Raw genomic sequence first — 24,417 nt, forward strand, 5'->3', positions numbered from 1 at the left:
CAAAAGACATGGAAAAACGATTCATGGACAGAATAATCATCCTCTTTATTGTCAAATGGGTCAAACACTATGAAACATCGAGTGAAGGTGTTGAGACCCACCTTTGAAGAGGACTTCACAAAAAGTAGTACTTTATAAACAATATACATTTATATTAATACATTCCACAGAACTAAAAAAAATGCCTTTATATTACTAAAAAAGGTTGGTATGTGAACCGTTTAAACTGCACACATATGTTAGCATAACATAATTAGCAGACTTAATGCAGCACTTATATCTTTTAGTCCACAAGTAAATTACTAAACGATGAAGAACATCTAATACATACATTTTAAGCGTACTAGGGAAAAAATACCTGAAAAAGAATACATGTAAACCCATGTTTTGTAAACGCCACCACCAGCAAATACTGATATGGTTGGAGTCTACAACCGTCCACACAGAGAGTCAATGTCACGTATCGAATTCGTAAGTTTTCTGTCTTCCAATAAAATAAGCGTAAATGGAAGTGATCATTCAACAGCTATCCGCATTCAAATCTCCAAAGTTTAAATCAGGTCGGCGACGTTCATGGGCATCTCCTCAACAGTTGTGTTGTAAAACGTCTCAATGTCTCGAAGAATCCTTTTGTCTTCTTCAGTCACGAAATTGATGGCTACGCCTTTCCTGCCAAACCGACCTCCACGGCCAATCCTGAGGGGGAACGATTACAGCGTAAGAATCAACATTACGTGCAGTCAGAGAGAAAGACGTCAACACCTGCAGGTTTACTCACCTATGGATGTAGTTCTCTCTATTAGTTGGCAAGTCATAGTTGATAACAAGAGAAACTTGTTGAACATCAATTCCACGAGCCTATGGAACAGATTTTAGGATTACTAAAATGGACAAATTTCAGATGCACAAAACTCTTGATTGAAGGTTTAAGCCTATAGGTGATGATACACGGGGCAACTTTGAGCAATGTTGCTTGGACACTTTTCCCATTGAGTACGGGCAACACATTTCTACCTGATAGGCCGTGGGCCGTCTAATACCTGGTTGCCCGTTGACGGCAACATTGCTCAAAAAGATGACCTGTGCATCAATCTTATGACATTTTCTACAGCCATTTTCATGGTAAAATCTAGGTTAAAAAAAGAAACCTATGAGTAGTCAAAGTCATTTATAAGTTGAACACCAAGTTTAATTCTGGAATGACTGTTAACCTTCAAGAATATTAACCTGAGAAAAATATTTTATCCTGCTGTCTAGAAATAAATAAGTCCTTAAATGTCATTACGCAACACTTAGTTCATTAATCACTTTGTAATAGGGGTGTTGAAATTAATTGTTGCATCGACACAGTAATAGACCATAGTCTACTGACGCATCTCCGACATCATTCGCCACATAGGCGTTTCTCACACTTGCGTAAAATGGCGGAGGTAGGCGAAACACAAAAGAGAGTAATAAATGCACCCACTAATTTGATATTTAAAGCATGAGGCTGCAAGTGTGGGCGAGTGTGTATGAGCGAGTTTCATGCGCTTTTAGTGTTATTCTAAATGATCCTGTCGTCTGCTGTGTTCAGACTAAAGTTGGGTTTGATTTGTGCTACAATCACGAAGTGTAGCGCAAGTGTTGAGTGTCAAAATGTCAGCTACGAGCTGAAGAGGTCTTTGCAACAAAAGGTGTTGCATATCTAATCGACAACCTGCCATTTCTTAGAAATGGTCCCGCTTTCTCTGGCCAAAAGAATAAGACGATAAAAATGTCCTTATATGGCATAGAGCTTTCTTATAAACATAACAGGAAAACAGCAGAGTAGGGTGTGAGTGAGGTGTAAAAAGGCAGCCTGCACTAAGTAAGGTCGTCTCACAACCACAATAATTTTCACAACAGTTCCTGTGTGAGGACCAGTGTTGGGTGTAACGCGTTACTGTAATAATATTACTTTTTTCAGTAACTAGTAGTGTAAGGCATTACTCGTCTGAAAATGGTAATATTATTACAGTTTTCCCGAGCTAGTTACTTGCGTTACATTTGCCAGTAGCACCATCACACACAAGGCACACAACACAGAGAACAGAAGGGAAAGGGGGGAGGAGGGCGTGAATGGAACAGTGATTGGTCTGGGTTTGGCACGAGGAATCATTTACCATCACCGATTGGTCGACACCCGGCAGCCAGCCGCAGAGCGGCACCCTCAAAGACAGATAGGGGAAAATGCGTCAACAACGGCAAGCTCTTTTCAGAGGAAGGTTCCCAGCAACAGAAAGCTAGTTTCGACGGGTGGAGATTCAGTAATTATTTTGAATATGTTCAACGGAAAGAAAATAACTTGACGGTGAAGTGCACACTCTGCCCGGGGAGAAAGCTGCTCTCCACCGCTTCCGACAGCACGGACACATCAAGCTCGTTGCGAAGCCCCACAAGCAGCAAAAAGTTTGGACGTGTTATCCCATACGGAAATGTAATATATGCACATATATGAAATATATACCATATATATGCCCATATGTAAAACCTATTCGAAAATGGAACAATTGACAAAACCAGCCCATATATTTTATGTATGTATAATAGTGTTTTTTTTACATACATGTCACATATACAATCATCAGTTTTCAAATAGAATTTGTGTAGTATTTGTTTTGTTTTTATGAGCTGGTCAAGAAGAGGTAAAATAATAAATACATTATTTATAAAAGATTCGAAAATGAAATGTGGATATGTAGACTTGATCTGTAGACTTGAAATAAATAGTTAAATAGTAAATAGTTTGGCATATATAATAATTTAACATTTCCGTATGGGATAAATTGACAATCAAATTTATTGATTGTTTGCACCAGACGGTGTTTGTTAAACATTGAGGAAATTAATACTTGTTTTTTGTACTTGATTGATTGCACAAGTACAGTTGTTTGTAGTTATTTGTGCTAGACAGTGCCAGTCTGTTGTTGGCGTAATAAAGACCCTTAAGAACACTCCTCCTTTGTATGTTCTCCCTCCATCTGATGCGTCTCAGGCAATTATAAAGTAATTAAGAAAAAAAGAAATGTAACTAGTAATATAACAAGTTACTTTCTCCAGGGAGTAATAAAGTAAAGGCATTACTATTTTTGAGAGTAATATGTAATATATAATATTACTTTTTTGAGTAACTAGCCCCAACACTGGTGAGGACGGGTGCTAAGATAACATCATCACTAGCAAAGTCATTACAAACTGTTTATGGGCTTATGTTTCTTTACATGGAGTTATTGATGGTTTTGTGTTTCTGTTGACTATGGTGCAGTCCCTTATGATATCGCTTCTTTTAGTAGGATGAAAATAATCTTATTTAAATTGTGAATAAATATAGGGAAAGCGATCAAAGAGCAATCTTTCCACGCAGCGCGAGTTTCTGGACACTTGCCAAACTCGTTATGAAATCAATGACGCTGTTACACTGCACAACGAAGCTCTTACTGTATTTACATCATCGTGTTTGCATTGGTGAAAGCAGAGAGAGTGCAGAAACTGCGTTGCAATAAGATCTTCATTCTCGCGATCAACAACAGACTGTCATCTGCTCAATGATCACCACGGCAACATTTTATGTGATGGGAATAGATCTAAATACTTAAACTTCTGACGATTCGTTTATCTCGATAGCTGTAATAGTAAAAACGTATAATAGCTGTAGTAGAAGTATTCGAGAGAGTTTCACATGTAATAAGTAGCCATTTCATATGCAAGCATGTCAGCCAATCACAGCAGTGGCGGGTTACATTGAATCTCACAGACACGCCCCTTCAAACAGAGCGTTCAAATCAGAGGCTAAAATCAAGCTAGGAAAAATGCCTTTAATTTATAAAGGACTATTTTTTAATCTAAAAAACAAACATTATAAGGGCAACCCAGGAAACATTATAAAATAATAAAATAACACCATGTCATGGGACATTTAAGTCATTTACATTTTAGACGATATTGACTTGTTTTTGTTCCGTTTCAGCAGCGAAAAAAGTAGAGGTCGACCGATTCATTGGTTTTGTCGGCAAATCCAGACCGTTTTTCCTGGTTGCGTCCGTTGCTGAAGCGGCTGAGAAGTGTGCGCAGTCTTTACGCAGAACGAGCGCTGAGAAGAAACTGCTGGCATTATACAGAGCGAGAGCGGCCTCTAGAGAACAAATAAACTATCACTGGCTGGCTGAGTTATTCATGTTAACACATGAGGTAGCGCACAGCACGGAGATTACAAGCTGCACGGAGAGCGCTGACACTTCAGATGCGCTTTTAAAACACAGACAGCGAAACGGTAAGAATACAGAACACTAAAGTACATATTGCCATATCATTATAAAGTAATTCATTTGTTGACTAGATGCTGCATTAGCAGAGAAAGAACAGAAGTATGTTTGTCATCGAGTCTGAGAGGAATAACATTAGAAACGGCTACCTCAAGCGATTACAGCAATGTGACAAAAACACACGGAAACCTGACCCAAATGTTTTATGTCGCAATTGTTACCATCTATTTCCATTAGTTTATATCCAGCTGGTCACTTATGCATTCATTAGCCGGCGAAGTTAAAGCTAGTGACGTGATTGCTTTCTCAACATTGATATGTTCATGCAGTCGACAGAAACAAACAAATCAGAGACGCAACCGATTTCAGAACTTTATCACTACAATACTTTGTTATTTTAATTAGATAATCATCAAGTATTCTAAAATCTAAGCAAATAAAGTGAGAGACTATAGCCTACATGTAATATAGGTCTACATTTATGTAATTTTAATGCTCTGGGCTTTGCAGATATTTAAATATGGCCATCTTTAAGCATGAAATGGTAACACTTTACAATAAGATTACAATTTTAGAATTAACTAAGGTTAATAAATGTTGTAGAAGTATCATTCATTGTTAGTTTGTTAATTGCAACATTTACTTATACATTTTAAATTTAGTTTAAATTTTTATTTTATCTAATACCTTAGTTAATGTACTATGAACTAACATGAATGATCAAGGTACAATTGTATTGCTCAAATATTACTACATGCAGTAAAAATGTATATTGCATAATGCATATAGTTCATGAAAGCTAGTTAACAAATGGGACTTCCAAAGTGTTACCTATGAAATTTACATAGGCTATGTTGCTATGTTTCTAGGTTATAGCATTTATAACAAATAAAATAAAAATACACATTTGACCTGTAATATTTAAATTATTTTCTTTAGAGTTCGTTCTGTACAACTTCTCATTTTAAAACATTCACATTTATATATTTCTTTCATTTAGCACATTTCAGTTCAGCACTGTTTTACTTGGTGATATGTTTGTTTTTAATCCCAGTATCCATTTAAAAAAATATCGGTTGAATAATCGGTTATCGGCATGTACGGTCAAACCTAAATATCAGTAAAATCCACTATCCGTCAACCTCTAGACAAAAAGTTCAAAATAAAGATCACAGCAGAGCCATAATGCATTTCACAGCAACACTCAACCATGTTTCATTACTGAATGATTCAGTTTTGAACGAAGCGGGTGAGTCAAAGATTCAATGACCCATTCATAAACATTTGAACGATTCTTTTGAATGAATGACTCAATGAATCACTCATTAAGACGGTCTCCTGCCACCCCACCTAGTGGTGGTTTAGTGTTATGTTTAAAAGTATCCATTTCTTATTTGTATATTCAAAAAAATCTTATAACATTTAATGCAGTTGTAATTTTTCAGTGCAAATGATTTAATGATCATGCCCAACCAAGGGTAACAGCCCTATAGTGTCTTATTCTAATTGAATGAATTGATCAAATTTAGGAATTTAAAATGAAAGATGAAGCATACATTTAAGATTAGGGGGAGGGGAAATGCCCTTTAAACGGTGTATATATGACAATATGCAGGTTTAAATATATCAAAGCTGATTGAACACGGATGAGAATATTGCTTTAGACTACAACTTTGGTACAACTTTTTTACTCTGACAAGTTAAGAAAGATGTATTTGTACGAAGGACAAGCACATGAAAAGGCTTAATGTCAAGCCCTGATATCATATCATTACATCATCATACTGTAATAACTCAATTCATGAAGCCTAGATTGACAAACGTGAAATTGTGAAGATAAAAAGGCCTACTCACCAGCAAATCTGTGGTTATGAGCACTCTGCTGGAGCCAGACCTGAACTCTCTCATGATTATGTCTCGCTCCTTCTGATCCATGTCTCCATGCTGGAAGACACAAAGACTTTAACTTGGACGAGCCAGCATAAATGCCACGCTTGGTTACAAGATATGGATAAGTATGATCAGTTGTTTTTAAAAGTGTCTCCATAAGAGGTCAGTCCCGAAAGATGATGAACATCATTTCATACTTAATCCAGCATTAAACAATGTGCCAATATCTAAGCTCAAATCACTGGCCTACAATTAACTGCTTAAATTATTATTTTTTTGATTAAAACAATGTGCATGTACTTCTTGGACCTACCAGAGCAGACACAGTGAAATCTCTAGCATGCATCTTCTCGGTCAGCCAGTCAACCTTTCTTCTCGTGTTCAAGAAGATAACAGCCTGGGTGATCGTGAGGGTCTCGTAGAGGTCACACAGTGTGTCCAACTTCCACTCCTACAGGAGTAGTGAATTAACATTAGCAGAGCAACAGTGCGAGGAATCATCTACATCAATATCCTGAGGTTCATGACGTTTGTGGCACAAAATCTCGAGACCTTGGACACCGGACATTAAGAAAGAGGTCCTTCCTAGACTCGTTTCCGACCGTGTGCTTTTTCTCTACCTTCTTTGTGATTAACCAGTACTAGCATAAACACCAGAGCGAGACCCGAAGGCCTTGGGCTGGTGATTTTAGCATGGTGCTTTTTAAAAGAAGGGACATTAGAGACAACCAGTGCCTCACCTCTCGTTCTACATTGATGTAAAACTGCTTAATACCCTCCAAAGTCAGCTCCTCCTTTTTCACCAGGATGCGGACAGGTTCACGCATGAACTTGGTGGTCACCTCCAGCACATCAGCAGGCATGGTGGCCGAAAGCAGCACAACCTGACAACACAAGCAAGCAGTTATAGCATGAACAAAAAAACCTATATACAGTAGTGCAATAAATGAAAGATTATTCTACATTTAATATAATTGGTACATTTTATTATCAGCAATACATTTTTATTTATTTTTAATCCACATGGTAAAAAAAAAAAGTTGTATTATTTCCAGTTGAAAATGGATGTATTGTCGCACTGGACCTTGAAACATAAGCCACTGGACATTAAGAAAGAGGTCCGACTCAGTTTCATTTCCGGCGCAGGGCTACTGCTCTTCTTCCACATGATACTCTGCTAGCATCATTGCATAAACCAGGAGAACCTGGACTCTGCAATTTTAGCACAGTTCTTTTGAGCGGAAGACATTCAGAGTCGGACATCAGGGCAGTGACTTACTTGTATGTTTGTGCTTAATTTCTGGAAAATCTCATAGATTTGATCCTTGAAACCACGGCTCAGCATTTCATCTGCTTCATCAAGAACAAACATCTTGATCCATTTGGGAGCTGTTAACGTAAAAAACAGACAAAAATAAAACTCTTGTTTCTGACTGTAATTCAAACTTTTAATAAAAGCATTACATGGCTCGCAACCATGTTGGTGAAATGTATGATCAGTTGTAAAGTTGTAAATATCTCCATAATAGGTCAGTCCCGAAAGATGGTAAGCATCACTTCATACATCATGCATGTTTTAGCTTAATTAGCCTTCGCTACTTACACAGGTACCTCCTGTTCAGCATGTCAAACACTCGTCCTGGCGTGCCAACAACGATGTGCGGAGCCTCCGCCTGGAGTTTCTGCATTTCGTTCCGCACGTTGGTGCCTCCAATGCAGGCATGGCAAGAGGCGCCCATGTAGTCACCCAAGGCCAGGATAACCTTCTGAATCTAGCGACAAACACGGATAGGGTTTAAATAAAAGAACCGCTTTATATCTGTACTGACGTGAGTCAGTGTGCACTAATGATGCCAAACAGTGGACAAGTATGATCAGTTGAAAAGGTCATCTCCATAACAGGTCAGTCCCGAAAGATGAAAGCATCATCTCATGCTTGTCCATAGCTTGTTCCCAGTGAAATCACCTGGCAGTCTAACAACATTAACTAAAAATCTTACAGTAAACACTCCTGGCCATTACAGAAAGATTGATGAAACATACTGGCTGAAGCACTAGCTAGACAAATACTTCCTGCCGAATAGTTCATCAATTTGAGCAATTATAAAATAATAAAAACCCACATTTCATTATTTTTGTAGCAGGAAGAACAGCAAAAGTGTACCTTGAATCGGGCTACTGCCAGAATATGCCGCCTTGGTCTGAGACACACTTAAGTTTATGGTGACCTCAGGTACAGCATACCTGCTGAGCGAGCTCTCGGGTTGGTGCCAGGATCAGAGCCTGAGTTTCTTTCTGCTCAATCTCCAGCTGCTGCAGGATGGAAATGGCAAACGTGGCAGTTTTACCAGTCCCTGACTGGGCTTGAGCGATAACATCATAACCTAACGGAGAAACAAATATATAAAGAAATCACGCTAATGCATAACGCACCAATTTAGCACACTAGAATTTGACTACTAGACAAGTGCAGTGGTGGGGGTCCACAGGACATGTTTGGGAAGCACTGGTCTAGACCACAAAGAGATGAGCACTACGCAAATTGTAATGTGCACATGCACTTTGTGTTTTTTGAAAAAGCATGTTAAGCAAATGTCAAGTGTAATTGATTCTCATGAACTTGTTTGTACCTTTTATGCAAGGGATTATGGCTCTCTGCTGGATTGCCGAGGGTTTCTCAAAACCATAGGCGTAAATTCCACGGAGAAGAGTTTCCTTCAGGCTCATGTCATCAAAATTGTCCGTAATCTCGTTCCAGTTGCTCTGTAAAATAATGAGAAGGAGATTTCAGTTACAGCCATTACACACATCTAAAGTGGCAAAAAGCTCATTGTTCCTACTGTAACCTGAAAGGACAGGGGCAATATGCTGCCTTAAACACAAACACATTAAACAATAGGAGCACATGAAAAGTGGGATTTTATTTAAGACCCAACTTTCTGTTTTAGGGTATATTCATTAAAGAATTGGTCACAAGTCTTAAATGGGAACCAGCTTGATGTTTGCTGCCTTTAAGTACTCAGAAATGTCCTACTACCTAGAAGTCATAATTATGAGTCTGTCGCATTCAAGTGCTTTAGGCTGTGCCTGAAATTGCCTCCTAAATAGGCCACTATTTGAGGGGACAGCCATTTGTTGCGTCCGAAACCATTAGTGGACTTTGAGTGCACTACTTCAATCCCACAATGCTCAATGGTCAAAGAATACCCATAATGCACTGTAGGGCTGTCACTTTTGAGAAAAATCAAATTCGAACGGATATCAAATACCAGCCTATGTATTCGAATATCTATTCCCATCCGCAGCCCCCCCCCCCCCCCCCCCGCGCGTGCAAAAAAAAAAAAAAAAACGTCAATCGAAACTTTACTAACAGTTTGACAGTCATAAACAGGACTCCCAAAATTACACTTATAGGACTCATATCTGCAAATAAACCTTGCCTTTACATGTGCATCTGCACGGTGCCGACCGGTTGTGCAGGAAAGTATGCAGTCATACGATGTTGGACGCCGGGCGATGCTCTGGCCGTCTGCTGCGTTTCTGGGGCTGTTTAAACCTGGCCACTTCATGAGTTTTCTCAGATCGGATAGCTATCAAAACGATTCCATTTACACCTGGTCACATAGGCCTAAATGTGGTTTAAACCGGATATAAATCCGATCTTCAATTCCCGCGCTATATGCAGATTTAATGGATTTAATGTCACCGAAAGCAACATATGAGCTGCATTTTATTGATCATCAGCTAACATCAAAGACTGCAATAAGAGAGAGCGGCAGCCCTGGTAAGATCATTTCGTTTCTTTACTTTTAATGAAGATTATTATTATTGTGTGTTAAAGTGTCTGCGACTTACTTTCACTTTGATTTGCGATAGTTTGCACATTGGCTTGGCGCTTGATGAATAGATCATCTGCGGTGATAACGTTACGTGTTGCAGCGCGCCGTTATATCTGACTATAACATAGTCACACGCTTTCAAAATAACACGCTTTTTTAAAATAAAAAGCAAACGGTCTTATCATAGACTGTAAAAAATGCGCTAGACATGGCACTTTAAAAACCGAATAGTTTATTTGAAGTTCGATTACGGTTATTTCACGTCATGTTCGAATGCATATTCGAATATCGAATAAAAATTGACAGCCCTAATGCACTGAATGAATTCCCACTTCTGACCAGAAGATGCATCATCCATCCACTGGTCCAAATGTGGTTACAGCGTGATATACAGGTAGCCTATACCTTGTTTTAATGAATAAATTGTCTAAGGTTATAGTTACCATGACACAGTTCAAGATTTTAACCGCAAACACAAACTATGCAAAGCGGCAGCCCTTCGGCACACTCAGTGTTCGAATTCACTCACTCTCTCAAGTGAACTATATTAGTGGAGTAGTGTAGGGAACAGGGAACGCGGGGCGATTTCGAACACAGCCTTAGTGTCGGAAAGAACAATAATAAAAGGACACCAGGTTCATTCTAGCCTATTTCTTGGGGAAATTAAGTGCTTTCACACTAGCACTTTTGGTACGCACCCGGGTTTGACTGTCATCAGAGTTTGGTTCACTTGGATGTGAACAGTTTTGTGAACTCGGGTGTGCACCAACGAACCTTTCCAGAGTCCACATCTGGGGTGTGGTTTAGTAGGAACTCTGAGGTGACTTAACCCGCGGACAGGGGACGTCGTGATCAGAGCTGCGTTTTTGTTGTGTCGTGGGTTTCATGATAACCGAGATAGAATGTAGACATACAAGTTTTGTGATGGAAAGAGCAAAAAGGAGGGCTAAGAGACAAAATATCCAACTTGTGTTGATGCATATCGAGGCTAAGACAAGAACACAACAGCGCAGACAAAGGTGACAGCTAAATGCCGTTAACATTAGCTTTTTAAAAATGGCGGGTACGGTTTCGTATGGTATACGTTCGACTAATCAGCATACAGTTACTTCAATGACAGTTCCTATAGTGCAGGATTTGAGCCTACTCTGAAGTAGGATAATTTAGTTCCCCCAAAAGACGTTCCTATAAATTCATTCCCAGGTCCTGCGGTGAGAACGTGTCAAAAAGTGGGTACTTCCGCCATTAGTTCCTGGAACCATGAAAAGGTTCCTCCAGTGAGAAAGCCGCTAATGTTTCGCTCCTCTGACCTGATTAAACCGCTCTAGTTTGAATTTACTTTTACGGTGTTTAATGAATATTTTGAAAGTGTCAGTTTTGGATGAATGGACTTTTAATGGAGAAACAGCTTAAAATATTGTTGTTTTCAATTTGAAATGAGTAATTGATGATAATTTCCTTTTTGGGGTTAACTACATACCCCTTTAAGGTAGCAAAATGTAATGATTAGTTCAAAAGCTTTATATCAGCCAGCCCAGATATTTATCCACCCCTCCAGACTTCACTAAATTGTACAAACCTCGATGATACCATCAGGCTCCATTCCTTCAGGCCCCCCATGGTCTCGATCTCGTGAGCTATAAGAAAAAACAGCATTGATTATTACCAGCGGTTACTGGAGCTGACAGTATTGAACAGCTCGAACCTCGCGCGCGCCGCTGAGCGCACGTGGCTCGGAGTTAACGGTCAAAGCTACACATAACTAACGTTACTTTAGAGAATAATCGGTAGTTTTCCGTGATAACGACTCGTTCATGGTCTCCCTTAAATCCTACGCCCAAATTTGGTCTTATTTATTTGCTTACAGTACAGTGCTCGTCAGCTTTAATGCGTTAAGAGCAGCCCATACTCGTAACGTTACCAATTATTTACCTCCTGATAATAAAATGGCTAAAACAAATACAATAACGTTACATCGCCATTACAGAGTCTTATGACAAAATGTTAAGGAATTGAACGCAGTGAGAATCCAAGGCCTCAAGCATGGAGGCCACGAGTTAGGCTAGATTTCAGGGTGGGTGTGAAGCCTAACTAAGGTGAGGCGTTTTGATCCTTAATAACGCCACGTATGTGGATGTACATATTCATACTTCAACAATGAAGTGTGAATAATAACCATTTTTGTCACGTGAACACTGAATACCTGAGAATAAGTTACGCATAACGTTAGTAGTAAAGGCGGTAGTTCGCTGTGCGGCCTGCTTAATAATATCACACGGGCCGTGTCAAAATTCACAGCACCAGCGCAATAACTAACTCGAAACCCCTACATTTCAACAATGCACACATTTATGAACATAAAATGCATAAAGACTGGGTTTTAGAAGGAGTTTACCTGTTGTAATCAGCAGAACCGGTAGACATGGTCCGTTCGCGACTTCGGCCTTCACTCGGAAAGGAAGAGCATGCGTATCTCTGGCTATTTTATCTAACCGGAACCTCTTTTTATACATTTACAGTGAAACTACCAGAACACTAAATCAGCTACAGCTCATTTACGTTTTATCGACGCCGACACGAGATGCAATTCGAGTGGAATAAGTGTTAATATTAGAAGTGTTTATCTGTGTTATGTCGAAGTTTATCGGGGACTATATGAAGAAGCGCAAGGATATTGCACCATTGATAGGGTGTAGTAGAGTCGCTACGGGGTCTCCACATTTCTGGTCTTAATATGGGACTGACTTAAAGGGATAGTTCACTCTAAAATTAAAGTTCTTTCATCATTTATTCACCCTCAAATGGTTCCAAACCTGTATGATTTTTTCTTCTTCTTCCGTAGGACACAAAAGGAGGTTTTAGGCACTGACATCACTTTCATTGTATGAAAAAAAGCTAGTAGTAGGCTACAGGTTTAAAAAAAACATAAGAGGTGAGTAAGTTAATGGTGACATAATTTTATTTAATCTTAACTATGCCTTTTTAGTCCACTTTGTACTTACTATTATTATTATTATTTTACTATTTCCTCTCTCTCCAAATGCATCGAACAACAGTGACTAGACCCGTTTTAAAACTTAAGCCATTTTACTTGTAAATGTCTCTGTGTGCTGAAAATGTGCATTCACATATCATTTTATGGATTATTTTACCTCCACCAAACAAAGAAGTCATGGACAAAAAAGGGGGATAAATCAATGGTTTCATTTTCATATGATGTGATAAAAGAAATCAACCCACTGGTCATTATTGCTGCACTATTTTGAAACACATGACTGTTATTTAGCTCAGATTATATTATACTTATTATAATTATTGTATTATACATCTATATTTAAATATAGAAAATTAAAAGAAAGAAAGAAAGAAAGAAAGAAAAGTCTGCTGAGTAAAGTTCAGAATTTAGTTCAGTCGCCTATCTAGAGAACAATATCAAATATTCTGTTTATTCATCTAGGCCTGTATATAACATTACAGTTCAATTTCACATCGGTGGATGTAATGTTTAACTTCTGCAGATTTCTGATTATGAAAGCAGTATTTGGTGTCTGACCCAATGCGGTGTCTCTATGGGGAACAGCTGACTGCGGTACAAATGTCACTGCGCATGAGCGGAAGTAGTTGCAGGGTAGAGAGGGATAGCGGAAGAGGGAGTCTGGAAATCACAAACATGGTAAATGTAAAAAAAAAAAAAATACAAAAATCAAAAAACTATTATTTTACTAATTTGCGTTACAGTCACAAAATACCTATAAGCCGCTGCTACGAATCCAGTTGAGTTATTATGATATTTTGACGACGACATTCCTTCAAATGTACCTTGCAGGATAGTTGGTTTATTGATGAATTAATTTTTAGACAGCTCTGCAGAGCAGGTAACGTTAGCTTTGAAGCTAGCGAGGTCAAAGCTGTTGGCCAGCAGAGATGTCAAGATCACGTAATAAATGAGAAGCCGGACAAGTGGACCACAGTAAAGGATTATTCGTTTTTTAATCGCTTACAAAACCTTGTGCAAACAGTGTGAAATGCTGCTTAAAAAGCAGTTAAGGAGACAAGCGTCTTCGTAGAAGTATTCGTTGCGTATATATATTTATACACTTGTCAGTATAGAGCAAATAAATAATTTAAATTACCCTCGATTAAATATAGAATTATAGGGGAAGATATGCCATGTGTGATCCATATGCCATTGTGACATTGACTCTGATTGTGTGTGTACATAACATTAGGATATGCTGCTGTTCTAGTCACTGTTGATTTACAATGTCTAACTGAATCTACTTTTATTCTTCTCCTCTACCCCTATTACAGAACAAGCTGAAATCCTCTCAGAAGGATAAAGTTCGCCAGTTCATGATCTTTACCCAGTCAAATGAGAAAACCGCTTTGAATTGTTTGTCTCAAAATGATTGGAAACTAGACGTTGCTACAGACAACTTTTTCCAAAATCCCGACCTCTACGTACAGAATCTAAAGGGAACACTAGACCGGAAAAAGTTAGAACAGCTCTACAATCGGTACAGAGGTAAGAATATAGCAGAACATGTGTGTGTTTTTAAATATAGCCTCTTAATATCACCAAGGCTGCATTTATTTGATTAAAAATACAGTAAAAACTGTAAAACTGTGAAATAGTATTACAATTTAAATTAAGTGGTTTTTGTTGTAATTTATTTTTAAATGTAATTTATTCCTGCGATGTCAAAGCTGGATTTTTCAGTCTTCACACTTCAGTGTCACATGATCCTTCATTATAATATGCTGATTTAAGGATCAAGAAACATTTCTTATTATTGTCAATATTAAACACAGTTGTGCTGCTTAATATTTTTGTGAAAACTGATTTTTTTCAGTATTCTTTGATTAATAGAAATGTCAAAAGAACAGCATTTATTTAAAAAAAAATCGTAACATCTATTGATTTCATAAATGTCTTTACTGTCATTTTTATCAATTATATGAGCCTTTGCTGAATAAAACTATGATTTTTTTTGGTTCCACTTTTTTCGATAGTCCACTTTAGACATTCTACTAACTATAAGTAACTTTTCAACTACGGTATATGTCAACTAACTCTCATTAGAGTATTAGTAGACTGTCAGTAGACTGTTAGGTTATGGTTAGGTGTTAGGGTTCGGGTCAGGAGAATAAGTTGACTTGTAGTTGCCAAGTTACTTATAGTCAGTATAAGTCTGGTCATCTGTTGGGGGAGCATCAAAATGAAGTTTTAGCAGATATTAAGCATACAGTCTATTAATAATCTAATGACAGTTAGTTGACATGTAGTTGCAAAAAAATGCTGGGTTGTTTCAACCCAATTTTGGGTCAAATATGGACACACCCAGTCGTTGGGTTACATTTTTAAATTACATTTTAACCCAACGTTTGGGTTTGTCCATATTTGACCCAAAATTGGGTTGAAACAACCCAGCATTTTTTAGAGTGTAGTAGAATGTCTGAAGTGGACTATCGAAATAAAGTGTTACCATTTTTTTTTTTTTAAATCTTACTTACCCCAAACTTTTAAATGGCACTGTAACATGATTTCAACAAAAACATTTTTATAACACTGATATAACACTGAAGACTGGAGTAATGTTGCTGAAAATTCAGCTTTGATGACAGGAATAAACTACATTTTAAAATATATTACAACAGAAACCAGTTAATTTAATTTAAGAAACTTATCAATAACATTAAAAACCCATAATGTTTTTGACCGTGTGTGTGTGAATATAGTATTGTATTTAATCTTGTATTAATTTTTACAGACCCTCAAGATGACAACAAGATCGGTATAGATGGAATCCAGCAGTTCTGTGATGACTTGGGACTTGATCCCGCCAGTATAAGTGTACTGCTAATCGCTTGGAAGTTTCGGGCAGCAACACAATGCGAGTTCTCCAAACAAGAGTTCATGGAGGGAATGGCTGAGCAAGGGTATTTTTTTTTTAAATCACATCAGCGCTCTCTAAATCATTCTTACCATTCACTGCATCAACTGACTTTGTCATTGTCTTGTGAAGGTGTGACAGCATAGAGAAACTCAAAGCACAGCTGCCTAGGATGGAGCAAGAGTTGAAGGACCAAGGGAAATATAAAGACTTCTATCAGTTCACATTCAACTTTGCTAAGAATCCGGGACAAAAGGGCTTAGGCATGTTTTTGGGTTCATTCTCATTTGTTACTTTAATTTTTTGCATAGTTATCTAGTGTTTTTTCAGTTTTATTGTTTTGTTTTTCTCTAGACCTAGAAATGGCAATTGCATACTGGAATTTAATATTGGCTGGGCGTTTTAAATTTCTAGATCTATGGAACAAATTTTTATTGGTGAGTATCGTTCTGTTCCTGGCTGTAAGTTGACTTTATAAACCTGAAATGTGTATTTTTTGCCCCACTGGCATCACCAAACTAAAATATATATATATATATATAGATAGTCTTGCACTAAAATCACTACAATGATGTTCGTTAGGATATTTCAATAATGACATTCCTTAATTATACCTTGATTAATTAATTAATTCATTGTTAGACAAAAAAAGTTAAATCTGTGATTGTGTCTGAAGGCTAGAATACAGTACTCGACTTTTATAATCTGAACAGATTACGAACTCACGAAACATGCGCTGCATTGCTAGGAGACACAAGACAATTGAAAACAATATGTATAGTCTGAAGATTAAAAAAATTGGAGTTTGAGCCCAGCATGCACTATGCAATTTTCTGTGAAATCTGTCGACTCTTGACTACCAAAAATAGACAGACTGGCTCTGACTTCCAGAAACTACCGTTGACGCGTCCAGACTGAACATGGGGGCAAAGATCTGGGCAAAATTTGTGTAGTGTATTCCAGCCTTTAGGCTACTAGTAAATAAATAATGTGTTTAATCACTAAAAACTGGATGATAACTCTTTGTGTGCTTTGCTTTTCCATTTGCAGGAGCATCATAAGCGATCCATTCCCAAAGACACATGGAACCTTTTGTTAGATTTCAGCACGATGATCACAGACGATATGTCAAACTATGATGAGGAGGGTTAGTTGGAACTTTTTTTTTCCACAAATTTAATCTGTGTTTTCTTTTGTTTAGATAACTAGTTAGCATTCTCATGCCTGGTTTCACAGACAGGGCTTAGATTAAGCCAGGATTAGGCCTTAGTTCAATTAGGACATTTAAGTAGATTTTATAAATGTGCCTTAGAAAAAAAACATTACTGGTGTGCATCTTGAGACAAAACAATTGTACTGACATATTTTAACTAATGTCAGTGCAAGTTGCTGTCAGTTAAAACAGCTCAAACATGCATTTTAGACTGGGACTAAGTTTAGAGGGATAGTTCACCTAAAAATGAAAATTCTTGATATCAAAAATATAATTTCACGTTTGAGCTTCAGCAAGAACCAATGAGGTTCATTCTCGTGTTACGCAGCACGTTTGAGCTTCTGCAAGAAGCAATGAGGTTCATTCTCGTGTTACGCAGCACGTTTGAGCTTCTGCAAGAACCAATGAGGTTCATTCTCGTGTTACGCAGCACGTTTGAGCTTCTGCAAGAACCAATGAGGTTCATTCTCGTGTTACGCAGCACGTTTGAGCTCCAGCAAGAACCAATGAGGTTCATTCTCGTGTTACGCAGCACGTTTGAGCTCCAGCTAGAACCAATGAGGTTCATTCTCGTGTTACACAGCACGTTTGAGCTCCAGCTAGAACCAATGAGGTTCATTCTCGTGTTACGCAGCACGTTTGAGCTTCTGCAAGAAGCAATGAGGTTCATTCTCGTGTTACGCAGCACGTTTGAGCTTCTGCAAGAACCAATGAGGTTCATTCTCGTGTTACGCAGCACGTTTGAGCTTCTGCAAGAACCAATGAGGTTCATTCTCGTGTTATGCAGCACGTTTGAGCTCCAGCTAGAACCAATGAGGTTCATTCTCGTGTTACGCAGCACGTTTGAGCTTCTGCAAGAACCAATGAGGTTCATTCTCGTGTTACACAGCACGTTTGAGCTCCAGCTAGAACCAATGAGGTTCATTCTCGTGTTACGCAGCACGTTTGAGCTCCAGCTAGAACCAATGAGGTTCATTCTCGTGTTACGCAGCACGTTTGAGCTTCTGCAAGAACCAATGAGGTTCATTCTCGTGTTACGCAGCACGTTTGAGCTTCTGCAAGAACCAATGAGGTTCATTCTCGTGTTACACAGCACGTTTGAGCTCCAGCTAGAACCAATGAGGTTCATTCTCGTGTTACACAGCACGTTTGAGCTTCTGCAAGAACCAATGAGGTTCATTCTCGTGTTACACAGCACGTTTGAGCTTCAGCAAGAACCAATGAGGTTCATTCTCGTGTTACACAGCACGTTTGCGCTTCAGCAAGAACCAATGAGGTTCATTCTCGTGTTACGCAGCACGTTTGCGCTTCAGCAAGAACCAATGAGGTTCATTCTCGTGTTACACAGCACGTTTGCGCTTCAGCAAGAACCAATGAGGTTCATTCTCGTGTTACGCAGCACGTTTGCGCTTCAGCAAGAGCCAATGAGGTTCATTCTCGTGTTACACAGCACGTTTGAGCTTCAGCAAGAGCCAATGAGGTTCATTCTCGTGTTACACAGCACGTTTGCGCTTCAGCAAGAGCCAATGAGGTTCATTCTCGTGTTACACAGCACGTTTGAGCTTCAGCAAGAGCCAATGAGGTTCATTCTCGTGTTACGCAGCACGTTTGAGCTTCTGCAAGAGCCAATGAGGTTCATTCTCGTGTTACACAGCACGTTTGAGCTTCAGCAAGAGCCAATGAGGTTCATTCTCGTGTTACACAGCACGTTTGAGCTTCAGCAAGAGCCAATGAGGTTCATTCTCGTGTTACGCAGCACGTTTGAGCTCCAGCAAGAGCCAATGAGGTTCATTCTCGTGTTACGCAGCACGTTTGAGCTTCAGCAAGAGCCAATGAGGTTCATTCTCGTGTTACACAGCACGTTTGAGCTTCAGCAAGAGCCAATGAGGTTCATTCTCGTGTTACGCAGCACGTTTGAGCTTCAGCAAGAGCCAATGAGGTTCATTCTCGTGTTACACAGCACGTTTGCGCTTCAGCAAGAACCAATGAGGTTCTTTCTCATGTTACGCAGCACATTTTAGCTTCTGCAAGAGCCAATGAGGTTCATTCTCGTGTTACACAGCACGTTTGAGCTTCAGCAAGAGCCAATGAGGTTCATTCTCGTGTTACACAGCACGTTTGAGCTTCAGCAAGAGCCAATGAGGTTCATTCTCGTGTTACGCAGCACGTTTGAGCTTCAGCAAGAGCCAATGAGGTTCATTCTCGTGTTACGCAGCACGTTTGCGCTTCTGCAAGAACCAATGAGGTTCTTTCTCATGTTACGCAGCACATTTTAGCTTCTGCAAGAGCCAATGAGGTTCATTCTCGTGTTACACAGCACGTTTGAGCTTCAGCAAGAGCCAATGAGGTTCATTCTCGTGTTACGCAGCACGTTTGAGCTTCTGCAAGAGCCAATGAGGTTCATTCTCGTGTTACACAGCACGTTTGAGCTTCAGCAAGAGCCAATGAGGTTCATTCTCGTGTTACACAGCACGTTTGAGCTTCAGCAAAAGCCAATGAGGTTCATTCTCGTGTTACGCAGCACGTTTGCGCTTCTGCAAGAACCAATGAGGTTCATTCTCATGTTACGCAGCACATTTTAGCTTCTGCAAGAGCCAATGAGGTTCATTCTCGTGTTACGCAGCACGTTTGAGCTCCAGCTAGAACCAATGAGGTTCATTTTTGTGTTACGCAGCACGTTTTAGCTTCTGCAAGAACCAATGAGGTTAATTCTCATGTTACGCAGCACATTTTAGCTTCTGCAAGAGCCAATGAGGTTCATTCTCGTGTTACGCTGCACGTTTGCGCTTCAGCAAGAACCAATGAGGTTCATTCTCGTGTTACACAGCACGTTTGCGCTTCAGCAAGAACCAATGAGGTTCATTCTCGTGTTACACAGCACGTTTGAGCTTCAGCAAGAGCCAATGAGGTTCATTCTCGTGTTACGCAGCACGTTTGCGCTTCAGCAAGAACCAATGAGGTTCATTCTCGTGTTACACAGCACGTTTGAGCTTCAGCAAGAGCCAATGAGGTTCATTCTCGTGTTACACAGCACGTTTGAGCTTCAGCAAGAGCCAATGAGGTTCATTCTCGTGTTACGCAGCACGTTTGCGCTTCAGCAAGAACCAATGAGGTTCATTCTCGTGTTACACAGCACGTTTGAGCTTCAGCAAGAGCCAATGAGGTTCATTCTCGTGTTACACAGCACGTTTGAGCTTCAGCAAGAGCCAATGAGGTTCATTCTCGTGTTAAGCAGCACGTTTGAGCTTCTGCAAGAACCAATGAGGTTCATTCACGTGTTACGCTGCACGTTTGAGCTTCAGCAAGAACCAATGAGGTTCATTCTTGTGTTATGCTGCGCGTTTGAGCTTCAGCAAGAACCAATGAGGTTCATTCACGTGTTACGCAGCACGTTTGAGCTCCAGCAAGAACCAATGAGGTTCATTCTTGTGTTACGCAGCACGTTTGCGCTTCAGCAAGAACCAATGAGGTTCATTCTTGTGTTACGCTGCGCGTTTGAGCTTCAGCAAGAACCAATGAGGTTCATTCACGTGTTACGCAGCACGTTTGAGCTTCAGCAAGAACCAATGAGGTTCATTCACGTGTTACGCAGCACGTTTGAGCTTCTGCAAGAACCAATGAGGTTCATTCTTGTGTTACGCAGCACGTTTGCGCTTCAGCAAGAACCAATGAGGTTCATTCTTGTGTTACGCTGCGCGTTTGAGCTTCAGCAAGAACCAATGAGGTTCATTCACGTGTTACGCTGCACGTTTGCGCTTCAGCAAGAACCAATGAGGTTCATTCTCGTGTTACGCTGCACGTTTGAGCTTCTGCAAGAGCCAATGAGGTTCATTCTCGTGTTACGCAGCACGTTTGCGCTTCAGCAAGAACCAATGAGGTTCATTCACGTGTTACACAGCACGTTTGCGCTTCAGCAAGAACCAATGAGGTTAATTCTCGTGTTACGCAGCACGTTTGCGCTTCAGCAAGAACCAATGAGGTTCATTCTCGTGTTACACAGCACGTTTGAGCTTCAGCAAGAGCCAATGAGGTTCATTCTCGTGTTACACAGCACGTTTGAGCTTCAGCAAGAGCCAATGAGGTTCATTCTCGTGTTACGCAGCACGTTTGCGCTTCAGCAAGAATCAATGAGGTTCATTCTCGTGTTACACAGCACGTTTGAGCTTCAGCAAGAGCCAATGAGGTTCATTCTCGTGTTACGCAGCACGTTTGCGCTTCAGCAAGAACCAATGAGGTTCATTCTTGTGTTACGCAGCACGTTTGAGCTTCAGCAAGAACCAATGAGGTTCATTCTCGTGTTACGCTGCACGTTTGAGCTTCAGCAAGAACCAATGAGGTTCATTCTTGTGTTATGCTGCGCGTTTGAGCTTCAGCAAGAACCAATGAGGTTCATTCACGTGTTACGCAGCACGTTTGAGCTCCAGCAAGAACCAATGAGGTTCATTCTTGTGTTACGCTGCGCTTTGAGCTTCAGCAAGAACCAATGAGGTTCATTCACGTGTTACGCAGCACGTTTGAGCTTCAGCAAGAACCAATAAGGTTCATTCACGTGTTACGCAGCACGTTTGAGCTTCTGCAAGAACCAATGAGGTTCATTCTTGTGTTACGCAGCACGTTTGCGCTTCAGCAAGAACCAATGAGGTTCATTCTTGTGTTACGCTGCGCGTTTGAGCTTCAGCAAGAACCAATGAGGTTCATTCACGTGTTACGCTGCACGTTTGCGCTTCAGCAAGAACCAATGAGGTTCATTCTCGTGTTACGCTGCACGTTTTAGCTTCAGCAAGAACCAATGAGGTTCATTCTTGTGTTACGCAGCACGTTTGAGCTCCAGCAAGAACCAATGAGGTTCATTCTCGTGTTACGCAGCACGTTTGAGCTTCTGCAAGAGGTTTGTTTTCGCCTGTCAAGCAGTTTCGGTTGAGCTTCTGTTTATGTTCGCTGATCAATGTTTATATGTGAATAAAAGCCTAAATTGAATCTGTTCATCATATAAAGTGATCGAGTCTCATCGGAAAATATGGCTAAACTGCTCAATTCATATGGATTAGTTTTACGATCTCTTTATGAACTTTCTGAAGCGTCAAAGTGATAGTTGCGTAGTAGACTGTCAATGAAGGGACTGAAAGCTCTCAGATTTTATTAAAAATATCTTCATTTGTGTTTCGAAGACAAATGAAAGTTTTACGAGTTTGGAATGACATGAGAGTGAGTAAATAATGATAGAATTGTAAATTTTGGGTGAACTAAGCCTTTAAGCCTTGTCTAAACCAGGGGACAAAGTGTAATGTTTATGGCTTCTTTTAATCCAAATTTTAATCATGCGAGCAATGTTCAAATGAAAATGAATCTCCTATTAATGGTATATCTGATTTTTCCCATTTTTTTTTTAGGAGCATGGCCAGTTCTTATTGATGATTTTGTGGAGTTTGCGCGGCCGTACATTGGCACCAAAAGTACAGCTGTATAAGTACATTCCTTCTGAGGGCCGCCTGGACCTCACAGAAAACAAACAGCTTCTGCTGAGCACAGAGGACTGAACGGAGATCTGCATTGCCTTTTCCAAGCCCTCAGGACTGAGACATTTATACAAACCAGAGACATTAAAGGCATCTTTTCTCTTCAGGCTTCAGTTAATGGTGGTTTGGGCTTTTATCTTTTTGGGGCCATTTTTGTTGTTTTGTTTCGACTTCATACAGGATCTTATTCAATCTCTGGGACTTCAGCGGTCTCATCCAGATGAAGCAGTTTGTCGAACAAGCTGTCACAGATACAGTTAGGAAAAGTCAAAAATCTTAATTTTAATACTCCACGTGCATTCTTGCTTTGAATGTTTGTTTCTTTCCATTTGGTTTTTATGAAAATTATACGTTAACGTTCTTTAATTGTTCTCTCTATTTTTTTATAAAACAGTAGCTGGTGTCTTGAGAGCCAGTCACATTTGCTTTCTTTTTGTGTTTTATTGTGACTCAATGTACTTTTTCTGTTGATATCCAGACAGTGATGATTTCACTTTGCTTGTTTGGTTTCGATTAAATCAATAGGTCATAATAACTGAGAATATTATATTTTACAATCCTAGTAATAATATTAATTTGAACATTACCTCAGTTGTTCTCCTGATCACTGACTCCATTTGATGTATTGATATGCTGTGTTTGCAGTTCATTCAGCACTTTGATAAGTCACATAATCCATACAATAAAATCAGGTTATAGTTGATGAATAAAGTCAGATGGCCTTGACAATATTTTTTGTGTGTGTAGTTGTCAGCGAATGTTGAAAAATGAATGGCTTTCATTCTTTTGTGGACTTATCTCTAACCCTACAAAAGATTGCACTGAAGAATATTGGTAACCAAACTGACTGGATTAAAAAACATTTAAAGGAATTTATTTTCTTTTATAAGAAAGAAACTCATGCAGGTTAAAAAACACTGTTTTCACTGTTAAAAAACACCATCACTTCTGGATTTAAATCAGTGTCTATTTTGATATTTCATAGCTTGTTTCTGCCACTGAATAAAAAAAGGTAATTGGCACTTTTTTTCTTGCCATTCTGACTTTTTTCAGAATTGCATGATATAAACTCGCCACTGCGTGTTATAAATTTTAAAAAAAATAATCTGAATTGGACTTTATAACTGGGTCATTGGTATTCTGTGCCTTTTGGCCATCATAAGATGTAGAAAATCAAATTTTAAAATAATATGTTTGTGATGATAGGGTGATGTAAAATGCATTTTTTATTGAATTATTTGCTGACTTTATGAAATTATTGATTGTTAAACTGATAATAGGGTGGTTAAAATAATAACAGGTGGACAAGTGGTATAAAGATGTTTCCAATCTCTCGCATACAACCAGTTACAATTTTACCTTGTTTTGAACTGGATTTAGATGGAAAACAATATGTAAAACATTCCCAACGAACTTTAAATGCACTACATCAACTTTAAACATTACTTTCACAATCACTATATGTACGCTCTCAGTGTCTACTCTGTTAGCTCTCCAGGTAAAACATGTGGACACTAACAGTGAACATTCTGACATAAAAATCAGTCACTGCACCATGTCTGAGCAAAAAGAAGCTAACATATAAGGTTTATCTAATAAAAACTGTATTTTTAAAAGGGTGGAGGTAAGGTTGACCACATCAAATTTGAAAGATAAAATTAGTAAAAAAAAAAATATAATAAAAAATCTCACTAACTTGCCCAAGTTGTTTTACCTTCAAAGAAGTGATGACTGCTTTATTATGTGATGTCATTTATTTTTTTACAACTTTCATTTAAAGGG

At 39.1% G+C, this 24,417-nt stretch overlaps 2 protein-coding genes across 4 annotated transcripts; one reads left to right on the forward strand and one right to left on the reverse strand.

Annotated features, from left to right (window-relative positions):
- Window positions 1-26: 26 nt before the first annotated feature.
- Window positions 27-12,507, reverse strand: eif4a2 (eukaryotic translation initiation factor 4A2). The gene is made up of 11 exons (XM_079614373.1): window positions 12,408-12,507; window positions 11,592-11,649; window positions 8,804-8,936; window positions 8,418-8,557; window positions 7,777-7,945; window positions 7,453-7,562; window positions 6,914-7,057; window positions 6,487-6,624; window positions 6,138-6,227; window positions 779-858; window positions 27-696 (listed from the first exon to the last, which is right to left on the reverse strand). The coding sequence occupies exons 1-11, from the start codon at window positions 12,434-12,436 to the stop codon at window positions 552-554; spliced, it is 1,236 nt and encodes a 411-aa protein (XP_079470499.1). The 5' UTR covers window positions 12,437-12,507; the 3' UTR covers window positions 27-551.
- A 1,069-nt stretch (window positions 12,508-13,576) lies between these two features.
- Window positions 13,577-24,019, forward strand: dcun1d1 (DCN1, defective in cullin neddylation 1, domain containing 1). Of its 3 annotated transcripts, none has more exons than XM_079614374.1 (7): window positions 13,577-13,685; window positions 14,324-14,537; window positions 15,784-15,952; window positions 16,039-16,169; window positions 16,261-16,343; window positions 16,957-17,053; window positions 22,510-24,019. In XM_079614374.1, the coding sequence occupies exons 1-7, from the start codon at window positions 13,608-13,610 to the stop codon at window positions 22,584-22,586; spliced, it is 849 nt and encodes a 282-aa protein (XP_079470500.1). In that variant the 5' UTR covers window positions 13,577-13,607; the 3' UTR covers window positions 22,587-24,019. The 3 variants fall into 3 exon arrangements, with proteins under 3 accessions (XP_079470500.1, XP_079470502.1, XP_079470501.1); XM_079614376.1 differs by having other exon boundaries at window positions 13,633-13,785; window positions 22,510-23,682; XM_079614375.1 differs by having other exon boundaries at window positions 13,677-13,982; window positions 22,510-23,895.
- Window positions 24,020-24,417: the final 398 nt, after the last annotated feature.

The sequence above is a fragment of the Phoxinus phoxinus genome (assembly GCF_949152265.1).
Source record: "Phoxinus phoxinus genome assembly, chromosome: 5".
Classification (NCBI taxonomy): domain Eukaryota; kingdom Metazoa; phylum Chordata; class Actinopteri; order Cypriniformes; family Leuciscidae; genus Phoxinus; species Phoxinus phoxinus.

Coding starts and splice junctions, on each gene's coding strand:
- eif4a2 (XM_079614373.1), bottom strand. CDS start 12,436: ATGTCTACCGGTTCTGCTGATTACAACAG. Junction 8,937..11,591: donor AGCCTGATGGTATCATCGAG/GTTTGTACAATT, acceptor ATTATTTTACAG/AGCAACTGGAACGAGATTAC. Junction 6,228..6,486: donor ATTTCACTGTGTCTGCTCTG/GTAGGTCCAAGA, acceptor TGTGTCTTCCAG/CATGGAGACATGGATCAGAA.
- dcun1d1 (XM_079614374.1), top strand. CDS start 13,608: ATGTCACTGCGCATGAGCGGAAGTAGTTGCAGGGTAGAGAGGGATAGC. Junction 15,953..16,038: donor GAGGGAATGGCTGAGCAAGG/GTATTTTTTTTT, acceptor TGTCTTGTGAAG/GTGTGACAGCATAGAGAAAC. Junction 16,170..16,260: donor TCCGGGACAAAAGGGCTTAG/GCATGTTTTTGG, acceptor GTTTTTCTCTAG/ACCTAGAAATGGCAATTGCA.